The 23475-nt window shown below is 47.1% G+C and overlaps 4 protein-coding genes across 7 annotated transcripts in view; 1 reads left to right on the plus strand and 3 right to left on the minus strand.

The window, feature by feature from the left end:
* Nucleotides 1–1723, minus strand: part of chd5 (chromodomain helicase DNA binding protein 5) — a 32431-nt gene extending 30708 nt beyond the window's left edge. Inside the window, exon 1 of one of the 2 annotated variants that reach the window (XM_052076947.1) lies at nucleotides 1073–1723. In XM_052076947.1, the coding sequence (XP_051932907.1) occupies nucleotides 1073–1139 (67 nt within the window). In that variant the 5' untranslated portion in view covers nucleotides 1140–1723. The remainder of the gene's footprint in view (nucleotides 1–1072) is intronic. The other variant, XM_052076949.1, reaches the window with a different exon arrangement.
* Nucleotides 1724–2394: 671 nt separating this feature from the next.
* On the minus strand, nucleotides 2395–4397 carry rpl22 (ribosomal protein L22). Of its 2 annotated transcripts, none has more exons than XM_052077023.1 (4): nucleotides 4293–4397; nucleotides 3858–3971; nucleotides 3073–3197; nucleotides 2395–2581 (listed from the first exon to the last, which is right to left on the minus strand). In XM_052077023.1, the coding sequence occupies exons 1-4, from the start codon at nucleotides 4359–4361 to the stop codon at nucleotides 2440–2442; spliced, it is 450 nt and encodes a 149-aa protein (XP_051932983.1). In that variant the 5' UTR covers nucleotides 4362–4397; the 3' UTR covers nucleotides 2395–2439. The 2 variants fall into 2 exon arrangements, with proteins under 2 accessions (XP_051932983.1, XP_051932984.1); XM_052077024.1 differs by having other exon boundaries at nucleotides 3858–3968; nucleotides 4293–4332.
* A 671-nt stretch (nucleotides 4398–5068) lies between these two features.
* rnf207a (ring finger protein 207a) lies at nucleotides 5069–22335 on the plus strand. Of its 2 annotated transcripts, none has more exons than XM_052076982.1 (18): nucleotides 5069–5460; nucleotides 7435–7625; nucleotides 12293–12425; nucleotides 12543–12687; nucleotides 12957–13038; nucleotides 13176–13251; nucleotides 13616–13741; nucleotides 14083–14129; nucleotides 14983–15055; nucleotides 15781–15849; nucleotides 15972–16040; nucleotides 16621–16727; nucleotides 19114–19291; nucleotides 19412–19597; nucleotides 19696–19747; nucleotides 19833–19950; nucleotides 20072–20167; nucleotides 20315–22335. In XM_052076982.1, the coding sequence occupies exons 2-18, from the start codon at nucleotides 7435–7437 to the stop codon at nucleotides 20370–20372; spliced, it is 1806 nt and encodes a 601-aa protein (XP_051932942.1). In that variant the 5' UTR covers nucleotides 5069–5460; the 3' UTR covers nucleotides 20373–22335. The 2 variants fall into 2 exon arrangements, with proteins under 2 accessions (XP_051932942.1, XP_051932940.1); XM_052076980.1 differs by having other exon boundaries at nucleotides 5071–5354.
* On the minus strand, nucleotides 9372–11727 carry zpr1 (ZPR1 zinc finger). The gene has a single exon (XM_052076993.1). It carries the CDS (start codon nucleotides 11604–11606, stop codon nucleotides 10269–10271), a length of 1338 nt encoding a protein of 445 aa, XP_051932953.1. The 5' UTR covers nucleotides 11607–11727; the 3' UTR covers nucleotides 9372–10268.
* Nucleotides 22336–23475: the final 1140 nt, after the last annotated feature.

A 23475-nucleotide genomic window follows, 5' to 3' on the forward strand; every position in this document is an offset into this window, starting at 1 on the left:
AGTGATTCTAAAATCCAGTTTGTATACGCAAGGGTTTTTATGATGAGCGTGTGACTTTACAATGGATTAATTTCATGAATAGGAAATAAAATTCGTAGAAGTGAGATGCACTGCACATTATAAGAATGTGACACTATTAAATACATTAAATTGAAGTACAAGACAACGTATAAAATATACAGCACTTTGTATGCAGCGGTGGTTGTTTTCACGATGCGTAGTCGAGGTTAAAGTTCAAATTCTCCACCAGTAAAGCTTTTTTTTATCTCCTTCCTTTCCTTTTACATTATTTTCAATCTGCTATTTGTAAATGCATTTAATTTCCGTCAATGTCAACGCCCTTTTCATAATTCCTAGAACGTTACTTTTGTTGCCTTTTAATGCATTTGAGCTGTTTGTTTGTAAAAGATTCGCACTTTTGGTTGTGTGAAGCACATTGAGTTGCCTTGTGGATGAAATAAAACGGAATCGCCTCGCCTTCCAAATGGTCGCTCCATCCAGTACCCTTGCTCATAACGCCCAACGTGCAAGATATCGATAAAGTTGAATTCAGGAAGGCATCTGCTTTGCAGTCAACTTTGAGGCAGCCCCCCCCCCCCCGCGCCCCTCCTGCGCTCCCCACGCCGTTGACGACACACGTCCACATGCATAATCAACAAGGGGGACACGAGGAGCATTTCAAGTGGGCTGGACCAAACTTGGGGGGGTTGGGGGGGGGGGGGGGCTAATGTTGCATTGGAAGGTGGTGGTGACCCGACCGCATCCCAAAACATGCAAGCGGGTTTTTTTTTCAATTCTCGTTTTGCCGTCATGTAATAAACTCCCCCCCCTCCCCCGCCCGCTCTTTCTTCTACGTCCCCTTACAAAAGACGCCAGATCGCGCATAAATAACAGCATGACTGTGCGTGTTTTTTGCAGCCTATCCCTCCTCCTCCTCCTCCTCCCTCTCGGACAAGCCCTTTCTCTTTGGGCCAGCATTCAAAGCGTCGCTAAATAAGCTGAAGGGCACTCCGCCTCCCCCTCGCCCCCCCCCCCCTCAATCCCCCGCGCCTCTCCCTCCCTCCTTCCTCACCTGGCATCTCGTCGTCAAAATCCATGTCGTCCTGCGCCTCGTCTTCATTGCTCAGCGACCCGGGCATCTTGATCTCATCGCCCCCTCCTCCTCCTCCAAAAAGCCCCCTTTTAGGCTAACAATGGTGAAAGTTAACCCTCGGCACGCCGCTCTCCTCCCCCTCCTCCTCCTCTTCCTCGTCGTCCTCCTCCTCTTGCTCTTCGCGTCAGCCGCCGCTAAATCCGCAGCTCTGTGATGAAAAACAAACATTCAAATGTGATGATCCGAGATCCGCTCATGTGTCTCTCGAAGCAAAAACAACAACAAAAAAAGAGAGACGGGGCTGCCAGTCTGGAAAAAAACAAGAAAAGAAACACACATTGGAGAAAGAGAAGAAGGGGGGCCGGGGAGGAGGGGGGATGGAACACACATGCCCAGATTGTGACGTCTGGTCTGTTGCCATGACGATGCATCCCATAATTTCAGACACAACTAGTTAGGGATGCCTGCGGAGTTCTACTACTAGTGCAAAAATAATCATAAGAATAAAACATGGATTGGAAACAACTGCACACACGAAGTCATGGGGAAAAAAAGAGCGCCAATTGAGCAAGCTTTCCCGCCAGACCTCCGCAGAATTGCGCGCCAAACTTCTCTGCTGCAGACTCGAAAAGAAACCCCTCCCCGGCGCACACCCCCCAGCAGCAGTTAGTCTGCAACCAAAGGCTGCTCATCCATACACGATCGCTCATGCATGCATGCGCGATTCAATTCGGATTTTTTTTTATTTTAATTGCAGGATTTCCGAAGCCAAAGCGGACGCAGACCGAGTAAGGGGGGGCAGGCTGCCTGGTTGCCATGGCTGCCGCAGCATCAACACGGGATGCCCCATCATGCACCCAAACACACTCGTTTGATTTGATTATATATAGATAGCTATACACATGGGTTATAATTACAATGAAGTGGGAAAATCATTTTAAACATGGCAAACAATTGTTTTCATGTACTTTGTAAGTACAGACTTTCCTAAAGCATGTTTTATAATTTTTGCTACTGCTTGGGCATATGATTTTCCCCATCCACCCCAACACACACACATGATTCTCAACTGCTCTTTACAAGATAAAACTCTGTTTTTGGTGCCTTAATAGAGTATGTCCATTGTTGTGGTTGACCAACTGGACTGCATCATCAACAGCCATCGCTTACTTTCTGACCCCTAAATATGGTCACCTGACAACGCAGTACCCCACTTCCCGACTGAGCAGTCTAATACTTTGCAGGTGTATTTGGAAACTTCCACACGTCTTCCTGGAATTAAATGAAAACAAAAGGCAGGATTACACTTCCGTCTTTGGGGACTTTTATTGAACACGGTGTCGGCTTTAGTCTTCATCTTCCTCCTCGTCGTCCTGGTTGATCTGGAAGTAGCGCAGCTCGTAGCTCTCCTTGGTGTTGGCCACCACACGCAGCCAGTCCCGCAGGTTGTTCTTCTTCAGGTACTTCTTGGTCAGATACTTGAGGTACCTGGCAGAGATTGGGGAGGGGGGGGGGGGGGGCAATATTTGTAATTATTAGGGGAAAAACACACAAAAATACATTTTGACTTGCAATAAGCGGTTTGGACAATGGGTGGATGGATAATTCATTCCAGAGGTTGGGTTAAGTTGCAGTTTGGTGACGAGGCTTTAAAAAAAAATTAATACATTTTCAAACGTTGCTGTGTCGCCCCCTCGTGGCAGTTCATGGTCACACAGAAGAACATACTGAAAACAGTGTGACGAGATTGGAAACAAGAGCAAAGCGCATTCAACTGTGATTTTCTTTTTGGAAATTGTTTGCAATCTGTCAATGTACATATGCACACACTCTGCAAGAACAGAATACACGAGTCAGCAAACGAATTGCGTTTTGTATATCAGATGCATGTGCCTGTGCCACTTTCAAAACACTCAACTCTGTCACATGATGCCGGCAGAGCGGGAGGGGGGGAGGTTGGTAGAGAAACACGAGCGTACCTCTTGGAAAAGGGAACTTCAGAGTTGACAGCAATTTTACTTTTGCTCCTCTCGATGGACACCACACCGCCGCCAAGGCTTCCCGCTTTGCCATTGACTTTGATGCGCTCCTGCAGGAACCGCTCCTGTTGGAACACGCACGTGGCATCCTAACTAAGGGTCGGATATGAGCGATGAGGTACAATTACTCTAAAAAGTGGTAAAGTTAAGGTGAGTAAAATGATGCCACGCTCAACGTGACTGTTTTTGAATAATATTTGCAAACATAAAATAAGGAAACAAATGTTCATCACAACTGCAAGACATAATGGCAAGATCATCAAGTACTCAAATGCAAGTACTTGTACTCACAATCAAAAAACAAAGTGGCAACATTACATCCGATATAAATGTTTTACGTATTTGCAGTCGGCGGCTAATTTAAAGCTTGTCATTGTCCAAGTCAGGGGTAGGGAACTCCAGTTCCTCAAGAGCCATATCCTGCCCGTTTTAGCCCCCCTCCTCCAACACACCTGATTCAAACGATCAGCTCATCAGTAAGCTCTGTCACGACCTGATCAATTGAAGTTCCCTTCCCCTGCTTTAAGTAGATCACCATCTTGAAAGTGTTAACCTTAACTTTTACTGTGCAGTTGAAGCAGTTCCTTTGGGAAGTGTTGCAAAAAGCCAAGGGAGAAGCGAACCATTTGATCTTGGCTTATGTCATGTGACTATGTAGGACACTCAACAGCCACCGCTGCCCAAGATTGACAGCTGTCGCACATTTCTGATCAACACCAACTCACAAAGTTGGCAGCGTCCATGATACCATCCTCCACTGGGTGCGTGCAGTCTAGCGTGAACTTTAAGACCTGCTTCTTCCTCTTGCCACCGGACTTTTTGACCACCACGTGCTTCTTCTGGCGAGACACAACACACTCCCAGTTACATTCCCAACACACAACTGAAGAATCAACGAGACACACACGAATCGATTGGTTACGAATCATCTTTGCTCCACCAAACATGCGAGGGGGCTCTCTCTGTGTGTGTGTGTGTGTGTGGCTGTGGCTAAGCTAACGTGAGCAACGACATTTGGGGACAAGCGAAGTCGCCGAGAAGTGTCAAAACTCTCTCGGGGGACAATAGAGACACTCGGCGACATGTCACGCTCTCCCGTGGAAGAAACAAATCCTCCGTATCGTGTGTGGGCAATTTAGTTTTGTCGCCGAAGTACTCACAATCGGCGCCATGGCTGACACGTTCAGCGAAAAGGAAGGAGGAGGGGCTACGCAGGACGTATAACACATGGCCGCGACATCGAGCACGCATCGATGATTCGGTGCTCGATTAAGTCTTTCAAGATTATTCATCGATGTTACGCTGAAATATCCTTTTTTCCAATTTATTTATGATCTTGATTTGAACAGGTCAACAGGAAGGGACGGACAAGGGCCACTGAGACTAAACGACATAAAATCAGTTTTCTTTTAGTTGAAATTTAAGACATTTTGTGACATCTAGGCTTTGAATTCCTCTCGACGTGACAAACGTGGTCTTAAGGAGAACGTATCCTTTTTGCTCAGCGGGACACAGATCTGCCTGTCATTCGTGTAGGAGTGGAAGAAAATACCATGTAAAAATACAGTGAAAACAGCAGGGGCCACAAAATGGAACCCTGTGGAGCACCATGCAACAACAGGCCAGAGTGGAACTCAGAGCAAGCTAGGTTCACATAAAAAGTTTATCCATCCAATTTCTCATCCGCTTATCCTCACGATGGTTACGCACATACTGGAGCTGTCTTTGGGCAGTAGGCCGAGGGACACCCCGAACTAGTTGCCAGCCTTTGCTTGGGCTCAAGATGACACCAATGTAACAAGGCGTCGCTTTAAGCAAATAGGTGCATTTTTTAGTGACTGAGAGGATCGGTTCCCCCATAAAATCTAAGGACAGGCAAATTAACAAATGTTTAATCATGAATACGCAGTGGCTCACTGTTGATTTTGTTTTCTACCATTAGAAATGGTGTTGACCGATTGGAGATTTCACCGCGTCTTGCTCTTGAGATATCATTTCGACGCCTTCAGCAGCACCCCGGGATCACTTGGGGTGAGTCCTAGTTATCACTTGGACAACTGCGTGTCCCTGTTGCACTTTGGTGGGAGGGGAGGTGAGCGAGGGGTGGTGGTGGTGGCACGAGGTGTGTGCCGTCAGCTGCCTGGCAGAGGCGACCCGAGGGCCTACTATTGAAGCATTGTTGTCATTCCTGCTGGGGGGCAGGCCGATAGCGCCGCTGAAAGGTAAGACAACGCTTACTGGACACTCCGACTTCTGTCGAGTCAGAGCTAGTTTCTTTTGTACCGTTTGTGGATTTTCTCAAGCTGCAAGTGCCGGTCAGATGTCAAGGTAAGAGCGCAGCTCCTGTAGTTTATTTTAATCCCTGTGGGAGTCATTTGATTCCCGTTAAAGCCCAGCAACAAGCGAGCTGTGACTATACGACACATGTTTGTTTGTCTTCCCTGGTGTGCCAGTGACATGACTATTAAAGGGGACATCCATCAATTTTCTTTCGTGTTTTAACCTAATTTGGGTCACAGGTGAGCTAAAGTACAGTAGACCACTGCATATTCATGGTTCAGGGTCCAATGGGGAGTTTTGGGTTTTTTTTACCGTGACAACCACTGGCTGGGCGAGAGCTTTGCGACTTGGTCACCAGCTCCTAATTGTGTGAGCAAAGCCCAGAATGTGGAGAAGAGAAAGAGCATTTTCACTCACAGAGGCAGCACTTTTTACACGACACTGCATTTCATTTTCTACGCTGCTTATAGCATTTAAGGTGGTAGGTAGATCTTTTTTGTTCTTTTTTTTTGTCTTTGTATGTATTCAAATGTCCTGAGCTCCCACCCAATACGCTGTAAGTAGCTTCTATGTGGGGTAGCTTTAACATGTGATTGCATGGTGAACATCAGGCTGCCTTCATGGTAGTAAATGTGCAACTGGAATATTTGACGTGAATATAATGAAATTGAGGGCGGCCCGGTAGCCCAGTGGTTAGCACGTCGGCTTCACAGTGCAGAGGTACCGGGTTCGATTCCAGCTCCGGCCTCCCTGTGTGGAGTTTGCATGTTCTCCCGGGCCCGCGTGGGTTTTCTCCGGGTGCTCCGGTTTCCTCCCACATTCCAAAAACATGCGTGGCTGATTGAACGCTCTAAATTGTCCCTAGGTGTGAGTGTGAGCGTGGATGGTTTTTCGTCTCTGTGTGCCCTGCGATTGGCTGGCAACCGATTCAGGGTGTCCCCCGCCTACTGCCCGGAGACGGCTGGGATGGGCACCAGCACCCCCCGCGACCCTAGTGAGGATCAAGCGGTACGGAAGATGAATGAATGAATGAATGAATGAATGAATATTGAAATTGAATGGCAGACGACACCCTGGACTGGCTGCTAGTCAACTACAGGCAACATTACATTTCATACGCTTTTACAGTGACTCACAACCACTGTGCCATGGTATGGCGCATTGTTGTGCCCCAAGAAATCATCAGTTGTGCTGCGTTAAACGATCCAATTTCGCTTAATTGGTGTTAATTGGTGTGAAACAGGGCGGCCCGGTAGTCCAGTGGTTAGCACGTCGGCTTCACAGTGCAGTGATACCGGGTTCGATTCCAGCTCCGGCCTCCCTGTGTGGAGTTTGCATGTTCTCCCCGGGCCTGCGTGGGTTTTCTCCGGGTGCTCCGGTTTCCTCCCACATTCCAAAAACATGCATGGCAGGCTGATTGGACGCTCTAAATTGTCCCTAGGTAGGATGGTTGTTCGTCTCTGTGTGCCCTGCGATTGGCTGGCAACTGATTCAGGGTGTCCCCTGCCTACTGCCCGAAGACGGCTGGGATAGGCTCCAGCACCCCCCGCGACCCTAGTGAGGATTAAGCGGTTTGTAAAATGGATCGATGGATGGATGGTGTGAAACATTTTAATATCTGCATGTGTCGCCATCTCACCGCAGCTCTGCTTACCCACTGGCTTTGTTTGACGTAACGGTGTTTCATACATTGCAATTCAGCCGTGGACTGAAAGTGGCTGTGGATGTTCACCCAGGCCAGCATCTAAGTCTTGGATGGAGAAACTTGGCGTGAGGACGGTTCTTATGTAAATTTGCCGAATTGTGACATCACAATATGGCAAAATTCCAAAGGGCTGACTCCAAGCATACAGTATTAGGAAATATTGACGAGGTTGATTAATCTTGCCCTTGATGTGTGGGTGGGCTCCAGAGAGACAACTACTTGCAGAAAAAAAATAAAATAAAATATATTTGACATGAAACGCACCTTTGACGGGAGATGGAAAAACTCCCCCGGCTCATGACGAGTCCTGATTACAGATGGCCGGAGGAATCCTCAGCAATTTGGACAACCTGTGCAACGTGGACTGCGCCAACGTGCACCCCCTGGTGTGCCACCTGTGCCACGAGCAGTATCAGTCGCCGTGTCTGCTGGATTGCTACCACATCTTCTGCGCCCGCTGCTTGCTGGGCCGAACCAACGACAGCCGACTCAGCTGCCCCCTCTGCGGGTAAGGGATGGAACAACAACTGGGCGGTTTAAAACAACGATATCGGTTCAGAGCAATGAAATAAAGGAATTATTCCACAAGTTGATTTTGCCTCTGGGCTGCTGGCACCAGTCAAGAACGTAATGTAGTATCTCAAGCCTTCACATATATATATCTAGGAATGAAAAAGCAAAGTGTGGAGAGTTTCTGTGCCAAAATGTGTGGAAAATTTCACAACAAAAATGACCTTTTGGGTTACCTATATGAAGGTCGCAATTTGCGAAAGTACTTGACTACTGTGTTGTATTTATAATTTCATAACTGTAGATTAAGAAGCACAGCCCGGAACATTTTAAAATAGACAATTATTTTGAGGATATTGTTGGCCTGGGCCAAAACTGACTACTGTATTGTACGGCACACGTGCGCATGCAAAATGAACAGTCACTTGGAGCGTTCCACCTTTAAGTCTCACAAATTAAGTGCTAACAGCCCGGGGAGAAAGGTCAAGGGCTGATTGTGAACGACGCAATCCGAGCCAAGCGCGAAACCGCCTTCCCCTCTTCGTCTCGGTTCCACACACTTGGACAATTGGGGGAGAATCCCACGTCTTTTTGGCAAGCGTCGGCTGCGTGTTTTGATTTTCCACTCGCCCCGCTCGGCACAGCCAACTGGGTCCGAGTGGCCGAAACAGCTGCCGGGCTCGATGAGTCTTGCCAGTCTCAGATTTAGCCCTGCAGGTCATCCAGCAAACAAAGTTAATGGCATTTGGCGACATAGTCAGCAGCAGCTTCCAGCAAATCAAACGCGGCCACATGACGGCGATCCAATTCTTTCCCCACCAAGGAGCGCCACCTGCTTTACGATGACCTTCAGGCTGGTGGCGCTAATTTTAACGCCACATGTGGGGGTCACGCTGTGTGGGGCAGTCTTGAGCATGACGATGTACTCTCAGTCAAAGTATTGGTTGACATTATTCACATTACATTTGATTAGAATGGCTCTTACAAAACACCTGGCGAGCTACACTTGAGATCCAAGCTAATATTGCACACGTTTGATTTGACACGAGAGCGTTGCCATGCGAGAGGGTCAAAATATGGAAAACAGACGTTTACGATACGTCCCAGTATGTGCAATTGCAAACCAAATGTTTTGGGGGAATACCTGCATAAAAATAAAAAATTTTCCCCTCTGCCTTTACAAATATATATATATGGGGCGGCCCGGTAGCCCAGTGGTTAGCACGTCGGCTTCACAGTGCAGAGGTACCGGGTTCGATTCCAGCTCCGGCCTCCCTGTGTGGAGTTTGCGTGTTCTCCCCGGGCCTGCGTGGGTTTTCTCCGGGTGCTCCGGTTTCCTCCCACATTCCAAAAACATGCATGGCAGGCTGATTGGACGCTCTAAATTGTCCCTAAGTGTGAGTGTGAGTGTGAATGGTTGTTCGTCTCTGTGTGCCCTGCGATTGGCTGGCAACTGATCCAGGGTGTCCCCCGCCTACTGCCCGAAAACGGCTGGGATAGGCTCCAGCACCCCCCGCGACCCTAGTGAGGACTAAGCGGTTCAGAAAATGGATGGATATATATATACACATATATAGTACAGTTGTGATTGGCATTCAAGGTATATTCCTCAAACACCGTTTAGAGATTTGCATACATTGTACACCGCTGCAAACCATATTAAATACAGTTTGTCAATCAAATGCTAACGTATGACGCCGGACTCGAATCGGTTTGAGTTGATGCATAATGCAGAGATGATCAATTGTTGACCTCAAGACAACTTTATTTCCAAATGGCTTTTGAACTTCCATGTCAACAGATTTTCCTTTCAACATATGACAACACTCATTTCGACGTGAAATATTGCCTCACATAAGAAATTGACAGTCCCCGAAAATTACCAGTAGGGCATTGTCCAAATAAAATATCGAACAATAGCGTGAGCAATAAATGCGTTGTTGGAAAAAAAAAAAAAGTGCCCAGTTCCGTCCGTTTTTAATTCTAACTACCGCTCTGATAAATTATGCTGACAAATTTAAAACGAGACAAACTCCCGGAGCGAACTCTTGTGAAATGTCACTTCACCGCAACTAAAAGTCCCACGTAGTGAATCAGAATCTCTTCCGATCCACTCAATTATGGTTCTGGAGTATTTAATCAGTATCCCACTAATGCATTGAATTTTCCATGCACTCGTACGCTCTTTTAAGTGCACAAGTAGAACGACTAAGGCACACTAGAAAAAAAAGCTACGTTGCTAACGGGGCAAAATTGTGCACTTGTTGACCTCTGCAAGTGAAGCGGGAGATGTTATGTCGTAGGATTGTTGGTCAATACTCATAATAGTTGCAAGTGGGTGTCAAATAGTTGTTTCGTCTCACTCGTAACTATCTAGGGTATCCTTGTTGTCCAATTTGCGAGCTCAATTAGCTTACTCGTCAAGGTAACGAGCGTACTAGTACATAGGCAATTAAGCATACTAGTAAAATATCGACTAAATGCTGAAACGGGTTTCCATGCTTCTGTATAACTTAAGTTGTCATGATTAAAATGTTCTCAAGAAGCGCTCAACTCAAGGACGGGAGGCGATAAAATGAGAATGTGAAAAAGGAGGTCGATCTTATTTTGAGTTTCTTGGTTGAGGGACTTCGGCTTTTCTTCAGTTGTCCTCCTGGTAGCCTTCCGTCTTCATGTCGTTCAGGCCGAGCTCTTCGTTCTGCTCAAACGTGCGCTCGTACGTCTCCATCGTCATCTCCGGGTCGGACTCGGGCGCGTACACGTTCTCCAGGTAGCTGTTCCCGGTTGGGTCGTCCAGGACCAGGTGGGCTTTCATCTGCCCAGCCATGATGCTGTCGATCTTCTCGCTAAACTCCTTCAGCTTCTGCACGCGGCTCGTGTCGCCACTGTCGCCACACACGAAGGGGTTCTTGGCCAACACTAGGTCCTTGATATCCGTCAGAAGGCCCTCCACGGTGGTGAACTTGCCGCATAGCGCCGCCATGCCCAGCTCGAAGTCCAGCTCGGGGATGAAGACGGAGCAGGTCTCCGACTTGAGCAGGTCTCGCGTCATGTCGGATGCGGCGGTGATGCGCAGGGTGATCTTGGTGCCCTTCTCCTCGGTGGCGCCGCCCGACTTGACCTCGTTGGTGCGGTGGCCGCACGCGTCGCAGTTGGTGGCCATGATGATGGCCTCCTTGAAGTGCGGGATCTGCACCAGCTTCATGTTGGTGGAGGCCGGCGCGTTGCACTCGGGGCAGTTGGTGTTGAAGACCAGCACTTCGCTCCGCATAGTGTCCAGGTCGTCGCCGGGTGGCGGTTCGTTGTCCTCCGGCTCGTCGTCGGCCCGCAAACCCAGCTGCTTCTCCTGCTGCACGCTGCGCCGGAACCATGACACAGTCAGGGCCTCGTCCTTCAGCGGGGCGGACGGGTTCTCCACAAAACTGTTGCCCGACGGATCTTCGATCACCACAGTGAAAGCCTCCTCCACGTCTTTTAACTTCTTCAGCTTCAGGAGGAACGCGTGGATTTTGCCGGCCACCTCGGGGTCAGCCTCTTGTCTGGCCGCTTGGTCTTGCTCCAGTCCGGACACGGCTCGGTCCAGGAGGCCCTCCACGGTGGATAAGGCGCCTTTCTGTGTAAACGGGGGGATCTCAAAATCCAGCTCCGGTATCCTGGTAGTGGCGCTGTCCATTTTGACCACCTCGCGGTTCAAATCGTCTTTACTCGTGACTTTGAGAGTGTAGCAGACGCCCTGCTCCTGAATGCGCCCCGCGGACTGGATCTCCGTGTTGGACCAGCTGCACTCATCGCAACTGAACGAGCTGACGATGATTTCTTTGAAGAAGGGGACTTTAGTGAGGAGCAAACGTGTCGTACCGTTCTGATAGCAGTTCATGCACAAGCTCTCGATCTCGGTAGGCTGCCAGTCTTCATCGTCGGCGCTAAGGTCTTTAAAGACGCTCCCCCCTCGAACGTGTTCCTGGGCGATGACAGACATGGCTCAAATGGTTGAAATGTCGTTCGGCGGTAGCCCGGAAGAATTTTCTCGACGGCACGGCGTCAGCACATGCTAGCTATGACGTCTTCACGGCTTCTTCCGCATTTTCTTCTTCGGTGTCAGGCGTGGTGTAAAACCTCTACTTCCTCCTACTGATTTTCTCGAGTACTGCAACTGATTTATGGCGTACTGATTTTTTTCGTGTGACCATTTTGACCATAATCTTCCCTTTTTTTAACTGTAAAGCGCTTTGCCTTGCACACGTTGTATGATAACGTGCTAAACAAACACGTTGAATGACAAACAATGTTTCATTATGAAAACAAAATAAATACTTTTCTGACATATGTGATTAGTAATAAGTCTGTTTTACTGTATGTGCATACATGTATACGATGTATTTTAATTTTTGTGGGGAAAATATGAAAGCATCGTTCTTGTATATTTAAATTAGAACATATTGACACTTTTTATATTCATTCATTTGTCTGTTTATTTCATTGACTATATATTATGTTTTATTGATGTTCACTTTTTTTTCACACATGGTTGTTGGTTTTAAGTGCTTTATAAATTTAAGGTTGAATTGAGTTGAGTTTGGCACTCAACACAACTTCAATCTCTGAAGGAATTGGATGGATGGGTTTATTACTTGTCCACAGTCGATATTTTCTTGCGTCTTACAGATACCCGTCCATCATAAAGGGGAACAATGGCCTCCCCCCAGAGGACCGTCTGCTTAAGTTCCTGGTGGACAACAACGCAGACACCGAGGAGATTGTGCAGTGCGCTAACTGTGACCAGGAGAGCAACAAAAAGGTTCAAATTGACAACATCGAAACAACAACCAAGTTATTTTCTTTTCTTTTGTGACAAATTCTGATGAATCCATTTTTGCCTGGTGTTCTTTCTTTCAACCCTTTCTTTTGTGTTCAGGACACAGGCGTGATGTTCTATTGCAACACTTGTAACCAGCCTCTCTGCTGCGCCTGCAGGGACCTCACACACAAGGCCAGAATGTTCGCCCACCACGACATCGTCTCACTATCTAAGCGCAGCAAAGCCAAGCACAGGAAGTGTGGTGAGAGATGCTTTGAAAATCTCGCACATTTTCTTGAGTCTGACAGGGGTCAAAGGTCAGGGTCAGCAAGGCCTTTTCTACTAGCCTAAAGACTCTCAGAAGCATTGATATCCATTCTCAACTTAAATCACATTGATTGCATAAAATTGCATTCGTTTATACCCAACATTCTTTTTCTACGGTGTTCAAAGTTGTGGGGAGAATTACTTGACCTCGAAAGTCATTTGGAACCTTTGAGTAAAACTCAGTGAGTATGTGTGTGTCGTCAGTTTTGCACGAGGAGCCCTACATCCTCTTCTCCACCGAGAACAAGTCCATGCTTTGCATCAAGTGCTTCAGGGATATGCAAGTGTGAGTTAACGTGGCACACAAAACCTATTTGACTGCGCAACAGCGTCCTCCTTGTGGCATCACCTTCCCTGTGTGCGTCTGTTTCTGTGTGTCTGTTTCTGTGTGTTTGTGTGTGTGTGTGTGCGTGCACTCTACAGGGAGAGTCGCACTCACTGCATTGACATTGAGACGGCCTACATGCAGGGATGCGAAATGTTGGACCAGGCCGTGCTGGTAAGAGAGTTGGCACAGAGAGCTGCGCATAGGTGGCAAAAGTAATCACACTCTGTACTTAAATAAATTGTCCCACTGCCAATAGCATCATTCAAGAGCTCAACGACAATCGGCTTTATCTCGTTTCTGTTTACATTTTGTTTAAGATATGGTAAGATAATCTTTATTAGTCACATGATGGTGTAGTTGATCATTTTTGCATCATTTTGTTACCGGTCGAGGTTGAAGAAAGCCTTTTTGGACAAAGTAAGGGGTTGAAAGTACATAAACCTGTTAGTTTTCAAATGTAATTATGACCACAAAAAAAGTCATCAGAAAATTTTTTTTTATAAGCCTCTTCTCCTCCTGCCTCCAACAAACGTAGGTGGTGAAGGAGCTCCAAACGTCCACCCGAGAGGCTATCTTCCTGCTGAGGTCCATGATAGGAGAAGTCTGTCTGAACGTGGAGGAGGAGGAGAGCGCCATCTGCTCTCTCTTCAACAGTTTGCAGGCAATCGAGTTCATCTCAATAGCAACCAAAACACGAAAGCTGATTTCTGAATCATTAAAAAAAATGTAGTGGTAATGATTGATCTATAAATGCGACTGGGGGTACTGCATTGTGGTTCATGTGCCGTGCAGCAGAAGGTCGCAATAAAAATAAATGTTATTGCACTAAAAGAAAAATCCACACAACAATAATGTCACTGTGTAACCACTGGGGGGCACTGTTGATCTAAATGCGAAACGAGAAACGATCTTGGGCAGAAGTACTGAACGTGAATATTTCCACACTTTTCACACTTCTCAGAATGTATTAATCCTTGCGAGGAATGCTATTTTTTGTTACAGGAAAAATTGGCTGAGAGGAAGAAGATTTTGCTGAAGACTGCACAGAGGTACGTCTGACTCCAAGCGCCATTATCACGACCAACTGTTAACTACTGGACACGAGCGTTGTGGGCCTTTTCAGATTAAATAATAATAATAATAATAAAGAGTTAGTAGATTTGTTGTCAAACTATTTTCAACGCGAAAGATTGATTCGTGGTTTCTAAAAATAACAGCACCTATGGAGAGATTAGTATATCGATGTGTGGAAAAATATCACGTTGACCATATTTGGACAGTGACATGGGTAGACAATATATTCCTTTTTTTTACACAATTGATTTTAAAAATCCCTCACAATCCATTAAAATTCCAACATCTATATTTTCAAAATATTTTTAAAATTATTAAAATTCCACAACACGGAAGAAGAAGTGGCTCAAAACTGTATATTAAAGTGCCGATGCACATTTCATTCGACGACGCGGCCATATTCTTTGATAAAATCCTCCTTTCAATAGAATATGAATCATTTGATTTGACGCCGCCACATCCGTTGCCGTCGTTACTCACAAAAGACGACGCGTTCGATTGGAATGACCAATCAATGTTGTTTGTTATTCCCTATGATTGACCATTTTGACCATTTGGGATTGGGGAGGGAAACGATCCGGTTCCGCTCTGCGGGGATTGCCGCCGCCTGGAAGCGGGCCAGCCCAACTAACGGCTGGCTGGCCGGCCGTTTCCTGGAAGGCCGGTCCAGGCTATTTGAGTCGGAATGTGCCCGAGTGCTGTTACGGGAGAGCGTTGACAGATTAGTTTGTGGAAATGTGGGCCACGTTCAGAATCGCCCTTTTGTGTGTGTATGTATGTGTGTGTGTGTGTGTGTGTGTGTGTGTGTGTGTGTGTGTGTGTGTGCAGCCAACATGAGGAGAAGGAGAAAGCGCTCAAGGAGCAGCTGTCACACCTCACCTCACTGCTGCCAACACTTCAGGTACAGTCCTAACCCCCCCCCCCCCCACACACACACACACACACACGTTGGCTCCAAAACCCAATCTGAACCTCTAACCTTTGTTTGAAGCCCAAACGCAATTTAGAACCGTCGTTTGAAATGTTCACTTGAACCCCTTGGCCTTCAACCTTAACCCCATTCAAAAATCAAATTTGAAATCACAATCTTGTATCTTGTACCGGCGGCCCGGTAGTCCAGTGGTTAGCACGTCGGCTTCACAGTGCAGAGGTACCGGGTTCGATTCCAGCTCCAGCCTCCCTATGTGGAGTTTGCATGTTCTCCCCGGGCCTGCGTGGGTTTTCTCCGGGTGCTCCGGTTTCCTCCCACATTCCAAAAATATGCACGGCAGGCTGATTGAACACTCGAAATTGTCCCTAGGTGTGAATGTGAGCGTGGATGGTTGTTCGTCTCTGTGTGCCCTGCGATTGGCTGGCAACCGATTCAGGGTGTCCCCGAGCGTCTCACCTTATCTCTAAGGGAGAGCCCGGACACCCTGCGGAGAAAACTGATTTCGGCCGCTTGTATCCGGGATCTGTACTGTATTGATACAACAAATCTGCATCTGCCCGAAGACAGCTGGGATAGGCTCCAGCACCCCCCGCGACCCTAGTGAGGATCAAGCGGCTCGGAAGATGAATGAATCTTGTATCCCCAATTTGAAACCCTACTGCTCACTTCAAAGCCGTAGTACTTTGTGTTTGCAGGTTCATCTGGTCACCTGCTCAGCCTTCCTCAGCTCAGCCAACATGTTTGAGTTTCTGGACATGGGTTACGTGAGTGGATCCCGCCGAGCGAGAACCATCAAATGCATCGCAGCGATATTGTGGCTGCGCGCTGACAGCCGCCATTCAAACGGAACGAGTCCATCTGGGTGAAGATGTTTTCGCTTCCGCAGCAACTGATGGAGCGACTGAAGCGGATCGTCAAGCTCCCCCATCGCCTCAGACCGGTGCAAAGCAGCAAAGTCAGTGCTGAGCGCAGCAATGTACTCTACTGTATTCATCAATCCATCTATCCATCATCTACCGCTTATCCGGGGCCGGGTCGCGGGTGCAACAGCTTTAGCAGGGAAGCCCTGACTTCCCTCTCCCTAGCTACTTCTTCCAGCTCTCCCCGGGGGATCCCGAGGCGTTCCCAGGCCAGCTGGGTGACATAGCCTCTCCAGCGTGTCCTGGGTCTTCCTCTGGGTCTCCTCCCGGTGGGACATGCCCGGAACACCTCACCAGGGAGGCGCTCAGGAGGCATCCGAATCAGATGCCCAAGCCACCTCACCTGGCTCCTCTCGATGTGGAGGAGAAGCGGCTCGACTCTGAGCCCCTCCCGTATGACCGAGCTTCTCACCTTATCTCTAAGGGAGAGCCCGGACACCCTGCGGAGAAAACTCATTTCGGCCGCTTGTATCCGGGATCTGTACTGTATTGATACAACAAATCTGCATTTGTTTTCCTATTTCTCCAAGTTGACAAATTTCCCCCAAATTGTAATGTGGAGGTTCTACTGTAAGAACAACCCGCCCCCCCCCCCCTCTCCACCCTTCCCATCAGATCAACACAGAGTACCGCAGTGAGTTTGCCCGCTGTCTGGAGCCCCTGCTTCTGATTGGCCAGCGCTGCGCCCCGTCGGTCGCCGGGTCTTCCAGCGTCGCCACAAGGTGAGCTAATTTCCGACATTCGGTTTTCCGCGTACCCCCACCATTGTGGCGTCGGCGCGTTGCCATCGTTCCAGGAAAACCGGCGGGGTAGGCTGGACATTTGGCACTTTGCGAGGCATCCCGACTTGAAATCCCCAAAGCTTGCCCATATTTGGAATTTGCTTGTGTAGCAACCAGACAGGAAGTAGCAGGGAGGCTTATCTGGCTGGTTGGTCAAATTGCCGTTAGCACTCTGAAATCACTCCGCCAGACCCCCCCCCCGGCCCCCCTCGATGTATCACTTACACCATGAACGGTTCGTCAACGTCGCGTTGCTAAGTGCAGTGAGAAAAGGTGTAGAATGTATAGGAGTGAGTAAAACAAACACTCAAGTAAGGAGATCTGAAAAAAACAAGTACATTAATTAACCAAATATTTGTACTCGGTTACCGAGGACTTACACGAGATTAAAAAAAAAAACAATCAAGTCTTGTTGCAATCCTTCCCCACTTGTAATTCCATCACACTGTTCACCACTCAACACGCAAAGAGGCCTGGGGATCGGCCAGAACTATTTTTAACATAATTTCACAGAAGCCTCCGGAATTAATCTACGAGTTGGCACGCCGGGGCGGCTTTGTTCCGAGCCGCTTGATGTCACGGGGCGGGCAAAAGTATTTATTAAAAGCGGTGCAACCGGCCTATCTTGCGGCGAGTGGAAGGATCCGCGCAGGTGCGTCGGGGGAGTCTGGCTCAGTTTCTTTATTGCAGATTTTCGTCTTCAAGCCTCCGTGACGGAGCGATCGATAAATTGGCGTGAGTAGTTTATGATACCGCAGCTGCCGTGCCCGTTTGTCGCTCGGCGCCCTTGAGTTTCGGATGCAGGGATTGCCTGTTGAGTTTGACGACGAGGTGATGACATTTGGATGCAATTATTGACGTAGACTTTTTTTTTTTAACAGTACCAGCCAATTCCAGACCATGTCTGCAAAGACGTTTAAATACGTCTTTGGGAGTGAATGAGTTAATCGTATATGGAATTTACAGTTCTTATGCTTATATTTATATTTATTGATATACTTTTTTTATATTTATTTATATATTTTTTGTCTTCTACTTTACTCCTGTTCAGAATTTTGCTGCTATAATTTGGGGATAAAATTCATCAAGGTTTTCTTATCTCAAATGAGGCAACCGCGTGAAGCACGTCAGAGTCGAAAACGCGCAAAACAAGCGCGCAACCCGTTCACCATTTTGACACGGAGCACGTCACCGCATGAAATTATTCATTCATTCATTCATTCATCTTCCGAGCCGCTTGATACTCACTAGGATCGCGGGGGGTGCTGGAGCCCATCCCAGCCGTCTCCGGGCAGTAGGCGGGGGACACCCTGAATCGGTTGCCAGCCAATCGCAGGGCACACAGAGACGAACAACCATCCACGCTCACACTCACACCTAGGGACAATTTCGAGCGTCCAATCAGCCTGCCACGCATGTTTTTGGAATGTGGGAGGAAACCGGAGCACCCGGAGAAAACCCACCCAGGCCCGGGGAGAACATGCAAACTCCACACAGGGAGGCCGGAGCTGGAATCGAACCCGGTACCTGTGCACTGTGAAGCCGACGTGCTAACCACTGGACTACCGGGCCGCCCCGCATGAAATTAAAAAATATAATATTGAATATAAAATATAATATTGAATATATAATTAAATATATAACATAAATCCAAAACAGGAAAAAGACTGCACTCAGATGTTCTTTTCTGTTATTCAACACACACACAGTTATTATGTTCAAGGGAGTAGGATGAAGTAAAAAAACGTATCTAGTCCTACCCCGTTATGTGTTTATATCTACTAAATCGTTTTTATATCAATCAGAAAAGAAAAAGTAAGAAGAAGTCTCCATTAAGGCTCATACTTTACCCTTAACCGTGATATTTTTACAACTTTTGGTTTGTATCGGGATTATATACATCCTCACCCTGGCACTCTTGTGTCAATTTTCTCTTGTATTCATAATTTTTAATTTCAATACCTTTCTCTATTAATCAACTTAGTTCTAATTTATCATTTTATTTAATGTTTAGAATTTATCATTTTAACTCTGATTGGTGTAGGTTATTTGTACTATTTTTTTGAATTTGTTTTTGAACTCAGCAAGCGATTTACTCATTTTTAGGTCCGTTTCGAGATTATTCCACAGATTAACACCCTTTGCTAGATACACTTCTTTGCTTGATGTCATAGCTCGAAAAAGTCCCAAATCCTAAAATTGGTGACACGGGCCCACATTTTCCATTTTTTTGATTGTGTTGTATTGCTGTGAAAATGGCTAGATTATATACTGTGTATATATATATATATGGATATTGACCGCCCCCCCTCACCCCCCACCTCAGGCTGCAGTCACCCCTCTCCATGTCTTGCCGCTCGCAGTCCCTCAGTGAGATGCCGCTGGGCTCCGTGTTTGGTCGGAGGCCCACGTCTCACCGCAACATCTGCACCAAGGTCCTGCTGGCCGAGGGGCGCGAGACCCCCTTCACCAAGCACTGTAACAACTACGAGAACTCCTACAGGGCGAGTGCACCGCCTTACGCGCTTCCAACCGTCTTGAAAGAAAATTACTCCGAGTTGTCGTAACCTGACAAATCAAATACTCGTGTCTTCTTCTTCTGCATCCGTGCACGTGGTCTGCAGACCCTTCAGACCGAGATCCAGAGCCTGAAAGACCAGGTCCAGGAGTTGCACCGAGACCTGACCAAGCACCACTCCATCATCAACACGGACCAAATGGGCGAGATCTTGGACCGCTCGCTGCACATCGACAGCCAGATCGCCTCCCAGCACGCCACGGTGGAGACCATGAGGACCATGTTTGAAGAGGTCTTTCCTCTCTTGCGTCTTTTCAAACGGTGATGCCCACCAAAAAATAAATAAAAATCAAAATAAATATCACACTTGCGGTTTCCCCCCCCCCACAGATCTGGGAGGAGACCTTCCAGAGGGTCACCAATGAGCAGGAGATCTATGAAGGTGTGTCTTCTGGCAACGCACTTTCAAGCTGGAATCTGGTCCGTACGCGTGCGCCGCTTTATCGGTTTCGTTCGGACCCCCGCAGCCCAGCTTCACGACCTGATGCAGCTGAAGCAGGAGAACTCCTACCTGACCACCATCGCCAGGCAGATCAGCCCCTACATCTTGTCCATCGCCAAGGTCAAAGAGAGACTAGAACCCAGGTGGTGCCTCGCGCCGCCGGGGTCGATTGGATTCGTTTTCTCGTTCGTCTCCGTTCCACCCACTTTTTAAACGTGTTTTTACTTCCGTCCACATATCCCGGTCCATTTTTTTTTTTTGTAGGCTCCAGGAGACCAAAGAGCGCCGTGATGACCGCACCGAAACCATGCTGAAGATTTACGAAGATAACACAACAATGGAAGCGGAGAGTCAAGACGGGTAAGTCCCTAGATGTACGACCGTGTTTCCCAAACCGAGGTTCCCCCGCATCCCAGCAATGTAACTTGGGGGTGGGGGGGGGGGGGGGGGGGGTCCAGAAAATAATTTCAGATGACGCGTCGGGCTTTCTTTTCTTGTTGCCGATAGCGACAAGCAGACGCGCCTCCTCGAACAAGACAAGAGCAACCGCCCGCTCGTGCTCTAGTGGCTTCACCCCGTACCAAACCTGGAGCTTCGCCACATAGCGGACGTGACATTCTCCGAGCAGGAGGGAAGGGGGGGGGGGGGGGGGGCTGGGCTGTCAGTAGGTGAGAAACCGTACTAAGTGGCCGAGGTCACGTCGCCATCACGGGGGCCACACGTCATTGTCGCTGTGAACGAGTTGGCGCTCCACAGGGTCACCACGTGGACCCTCACGATCCCCCGTGAGAAATCACACGGATAGAAATTAAAGCTGCCCGCAACTCCGCCTTGGGGGAGGTCGTTGACATACAAGATCTGGAATTAACCTGAAAACAAAAAAAATTAAACCTGCTGAGTGTTTTCACGCATGGCTTTTTGTGACTCTTTTTGTGGGTCTACCAAGGATAGACGTGCCTACTAAATTTGTATTTGGTAAGTGTAACAAGCTGTGGGGTATGTTTGTATTTGAATAGCCCTAAAATGGCTGCTTCAAGCAAAAAAAATGGCAACAAAAAAATGTTTACACAGGCTTTTTGTGTGGGGTTGCTCATGATTGACGTGAAAATTTGTGTCGCTTACGGGCTGAATGCTGCTCATGTTGAATTTTCAAAGATTTGGGGGATGACAGCATGTCTGCTTTTATGCTTAAGGTGCTCAACAAATACACCCGTCCATCCGTTTTTCTAATCCACTTATCGATATGAGGGTGGCGGGTTTGCTAGAGCCTACCCCAGCTGTCTTTGGGGTGGGGGGCGGGGGGGCACACATAGATGAACGACCATTTGCGCTCACACTCCTACCTCGGGACAATTTTGTAGTGTTTTGTTAACCCGCCGTGCGTATTTTTAGAAATGTGGGAGGAAACCGGAGTACCCGAACAAAACCCACACAAAATTGCCATAATCAAACAAATTTGAATGCCAAACCTTCAACGTTCATTTCAATTCAAAACAAATAACGGCCCGTCCCTCATCATCTTCCCTCGTTCATTTCATAATTGTGTCGAAAGAAACGAAAGGCGCAAGCACCCACTAGCGCGCAGGCTGCTGTGGATAATAATGAGGTGTTGACGAACACTAGGGGAAAGGCTTATTTACATTTCATTGACGGCTGAGAAAGTTGTGGAAATATCACTTGCAGATTTGGCCTGAGGGAAGTGCCGAGAAGGTCCGACGTGCGCATTCATTAAAAAAACATTTGTGACAAGCTGGTAACAAACGACCCTGTTCCTGCACGCCGCCTCCCCCTGCTTCCCCCGCGGTCGTTCATCACCCACCGACTCGCTCGTTATTATTCTCCCACTCGGAAGGTTTTGCCACGCCAAGTTTATTTTGGGGCTGCACATTTCGGAGTTTCGGGGCGAGCGAGAAGCCACGCAGCCAGTTTTCCACAGCCGTAATTGAGCATTAAAGATGGAGGAGGAAGATAAAATGAATGTTTAATCATCTTCACCGAAGGGAATTTGGGTCAGCAAAGAAAGAAGAAGACAATGAAAGCAAATAGAAGAGAGTGAGAAGGAACAACACACATATGATCGTTTAATGAGCAGCCTTTTATTTTTTAATTAGCAGCTTACGTTTGCCCAATAGCAGACTTTGCCTGAGTCACATTTCAAAGTTTTCGGAAAACACATTTTGAAGCACATTGATATTTTTCACATCAAAAATGACAAATTTGGCTCATGATTTTTTGTTTTCAGTTGGATGAGGTGACCAGTGTGATTCTCGAGTTTTATTTCGTCTTTTGTTCCCTCCAATTTTACAATTAGTCATGATAAATATGATTTTGGATGACCGTGCTGGCAAGTTTTCAACTCACGCTGTGAAATTTACCCCCCCAAAAGTTTTGGACGTTATTTTGTGTTGTGGAAAATTCAATGTTTTTATTTATTACTGTGTGAGGCTTGCATAGGTTGAGCTCACATTTGTATCTAGTTTGTATTCTTTGATGTTGTGCTTATATCCTAAATAAAACCCTAGCATATGTATTCTGTTTTATTATTGTTGTACTTTATGCTCATATAAAAATAATTGAGGCTCATAATGACAATGACAAAACATTTTTTGATGCTCATATAAAAACCAAAGGCTAGCGTTTGTACCCATTTTTGTCATTTTACTATTTTGGAACAACAACAAAAAAACAAAGGGAAACATTTGTGTCATTTCCGCTCTTTTACTTTATGTGCATCTAAAAAAGCAAACGCTAAAACTGGACATTGAGAATATATTTTTCTTTTTTCTTTTTTTTTTTTTTTACTCAAACGGCAATATCCAGGCCACTTTAGCGGTTTAACTTGCTGCTTGTATCAAAACAAAAATCAAACAATCAAAAATCAGCATGTCATTTACGTGTACTGTTTGAACCACGATATTGTTAAAAAACGAGTCTTACCTGAACGCCTCATGACAACATCTCGGGACGGTCACGGCCGCCGTAACAAATTAACTTCCTGTTATTGCATCCTGCCTCAATTAGCCACCGGCTGCGTGCGCCCTTGACGCATGGGGGGGAGGGATAGTCACAGGTGCGAGGTCGCTCTTAATCATCCTTGGCGCCTTTCCACCCCCCCCCCCCCCCCCCCCACACACACATCTTTGTCCTCCATTTCCCCAATGAATCTTGAGTGTCTTTTACACGAGAGTCAATAATCAATTCAACCAATGAGATCCTTGCCGATTCGAGTATCTGGGCAGATCTTGCCTGTTCTTTTCTGGTTTTGTGTATGGTTTGATTAATTGTTTGTTAGCAATATATATATATATTTTAAAAACCCTTCGGAATCACTCATGCTAAAATAAAAAGCTAACATTTGTACCCATAAATACCTACATACCTGCCCAGTGCCTCAGGTCTATGGACCAGTCTTAGAAGTACCAAGAACTAACCTGAGGCTCAGAGAGGATCGAAACTTTTCTGTTGCTGGTCCCTCTCTCTGGAATGACCTCCCACTGAACATTCGGCAAGCCTCCTCGCTGCCCATCTTCAAATCCCTCCTCAAAACTTGTATTCTTTGGCATTCAACTCAGCATGACTTAGATTTGTTCTTGGTTTTACTGTTCGGTGCTTTCTAACGTCTTTGTTTTACTGTTTATTGTATAATGTATATGAAATAAATGAACAGC

The sequence above is a fragment of the Hippocampus zosterae genome, chromosome 9, assembly GCF_025434085.1.
Source record: "Hippocampus zosterae strain Florida chromosome 9, ASM2543408v3, whole genome shotgun sequence".
NCBI classification, from domain to species: domain Eukaryota; kingdom Metazoa; phylum Chordata; class Actinopteri; order Syngnathiformes; family Syngnathidae; genus Hippocampus; species Hippocampus zosterae.

What these genes read in the sequence shown, in the direction of transcription:
- zpr1 (XM_052076993.1), bottom strand. Translation starts at nt 11,606, where the DNA reads ATGTCTGTCATCGCCCAGGAACACGTTCGAGGGGGGAGCGTCTTTAAA.
- rnf207a (XM_052076982.1), top strand. Translation starts at nt 7,435, where the DNA reads ATGGCCGGAGGAATCCTCAGCAATTTGGACAACCTGTGCAACGTGGAC. An exon ending in TGCTTCAGGGATATGCAAGT is followed by an intron (nt 13,039 to 13,175) that starts GTGAGTTAACGT and finishes TGCACTCTACAG; the next exon opens with GGAGAGTCGCACTCACTGCA. An exon ending in TGTTGGACCAGGCCGTGCTG is followed by an intron (nt 13,252 to 13,615) that starts GTAAGAGAGTTG and finishes CAACAAACGTAG; the next exon opens with GTGGTGAAGGAGCTCCAAAC.
- rpl22 (XM_052077023.1), bottom strand. Translation starts at nt 4,361, where the DNA reads ATGTGTTATACGTCCTGCGTAGCCCCTCCTCCTTCCTTTTCGCTGAAC. An exon ending in TGTCAGCCATGGCGCCGATT is followed by an intron (nt 3,972 to 4,292) that starts GTGAGTACTTCG and finishes GTGTCTCGCCAG; the next exon opens with AAGAAGCACGTGGTGGTCAA. An exon ending in TCATGGACGCTGCCAACTTT is followed by an intron (nt 3,198 to 3,857) that starts GTGAGTTGGTGT and finishes GTGTTCCAACAG; the next exon opens with GAGCGGTTCCTGCAGGAGCG.